General features: G+C 37.1%; 1 protein-coding gene across 3 annotated transcripts in view; it reads left to right on the top strand.

Annotated features, from left to right (window-relative positions):
- LOC107600919 (ubiquitin-associated protein 2-like) overlaps positions 1-1,783 on the top strand; it is a 28,705-nt gene extending 26,922 nt beyond the window's left edge. For 2 of the 3 annotated variants that reach the window (XM_016292904.1, XM_016292903.1), the window contains exons 20-21: positions 969-1,060; positions 1,378-1,783. In XM_016292904.1, the coding sequence (XP_016148390.1) occupies positions 969-1,060; positions 1,378-1,458 (173 nt within the window). In that variant the 3' untranslated portion in view covers positions 1,459-1,783. Of the gene's footprint in view, positions 1-892; positions 926-968; positions 1,061-1,377 lie in introns of those variants that run through there. The other variant, XM_016292905.1, reaches the window with a different exon arrangement.

The raw sequence follows: 1,783 nt of genomic DNA, 5'->3' as shown, positions 1-1,783 counted from the left end.
TGTTATAGAAGTGGTGGGAGGTGGTGGAGGGGGACAGAGGAGAGAATGGAACGTTTTGAAGAGATTACGTGTGTCTGGAGCGCTGTTGATCTTGTTGTGGAAGTATGAAGATTTGGCAGTATGGACTTCAGCAGAGAAAGATGAAAGCAAAGACTGATACATACTTAGGTCTGACGGATCTTTTGATTTGCACCATTTTCTCTCAGCTGCCCTGAGTTTGGTCCGATGTTCACGAAGAACATCGGATAACCAGGAGTTCGAGGGGGCAGCCCGTGTTGGCCTGGAGGAGAGAGGACAAATATCATCTAGACAAGAGGTTAAAGTAGAGCATAAAGTGTCAGTTGCTGCATTCACATCCAGAGATGAGAAATGGGTAGGTGAGGGAAGAGAGGAGGATACAACGGAGGAAAGTTAATGTTAATGTTGGAAATAGTTGCTGCTTAATATTTTTGTAAAAAAAAATTTTTTGTAAATAGTTCAAAAGAGTAGCATTTATTTAAAAAAAATTTTTTTGTTAATATTATAGATGTCTTATGTTACTTTTGATCAAATTAATGCATCTTTAAAAAAAACTTTTGAATCATACTTTAAACTTAAGTTTATTGCATACATATAATTTGAAGTACAGCTTTGATGCAATAGTACATTTACATTTAGTGTATTTTATTTTACATTTAAAATAGTAATAAGTAACAGTACCACATTTTGAAAAGTATAAAAACCAGGATGCTAAAATAGTACTGCAATATTATTCATCAAACATATAGACATTTGTAAACAAATAGACAGATTTCTGTAATGATTCTCTCACAGTGACTTGTTGCAGGCATGTATATAAACAACTAAAAAAGGTGTTTATAATTTTCATATTTGCTTCCAATCTTATCATTAGCTCCTGCGTCCATTTGAGTTGAGGGGGAAATCTGCTATTCTTCATTCTCCAAAAACTCTTCCCTGTCTGTGTGCAGGTAAAGTTCCTCCTAATCTCTCTCAGGGGGTTCCTCCACTGCTGCCTAACCAGTACATCATGGGACCCGGAGGTCTGCTACCTGCCTATCCGGTAAGCACCCTCATCCTCTTAATTCAAAACAGATCAGCTTTCAGTCCTCTGGGAAGTATTGAAGTGTATGTGGAATTTCAGGATTTTTGTGTTTGTTTGTTTGTTTTGGGTTGGGTGATTTCATGGTGTTGCTTTTATGTGCTCTTGTATAGTGGTGTGTTATTGTGTGTGTGTGACTTGTAAAGTGTTTTTGATGTGTATTTTTTTTATGTGATGAAGTATAAGCATTAAGTCTGTGAATACTGAAATACTGCATATTGATTTCAGTAACATTTATAGTCTGTGAAGTGCTGAAAGTTCGCCTTTGTGTTGTACAGCAGATTTATGGCTATGAAGACCTCCACATGCTCCAATCCAGACTACCAATGGTGAGTCTGAGCCCATCAAATTGTCTTTAGCGCTGCTGAGCTTGTTTTTTCTTGATTATTAGTTGACTGACAATGAGAGCAGAATGGCAGATATAGATCTATGATATGAGACATAACTGCTGATATTCACACATATACAAGGCTGTTGGTAGGAAACATTTTGAATGGGAGAGCTAATATCTGGTAATGGGCCAAGCATGTGCAGTTATCAGCTCAAAAAACCCAAAGACTAATCGGCCTGACCCAAGCTTGTTGCTATTATTATGTAATCGCCTGATTATGGTTATTTGGTTATGAGCATTTGAGACAATATGACCATTCTAGATTCCAGTCAATTTAAAATGGCCACCCAAAT

The sequence above is a fragment of the Sinocyclocheilus grahami genome, unplaced genomic scaffold (assembly GCF_001515645.1).
Source record: "Sinocyclocheilus grahami isolate Dianchi unplaced genomic scaffold, SAMN03320097.WGS_v1.1 scaffold294.1, whole genome shotgun sequence".
Taxonomy (NCBI): domain Eukaryota; kingdom Metazoa; phylum Chordata; class Actinopteri; order Cypriniformes; family Cyprinidae; genus Sinocyclocheilus; species Sinocyclocheilus grahami.
Note: the sequence above shows the minus strand (reverse complement) of the source record. Positions and strands in the feature narration are given on the sequence as shown.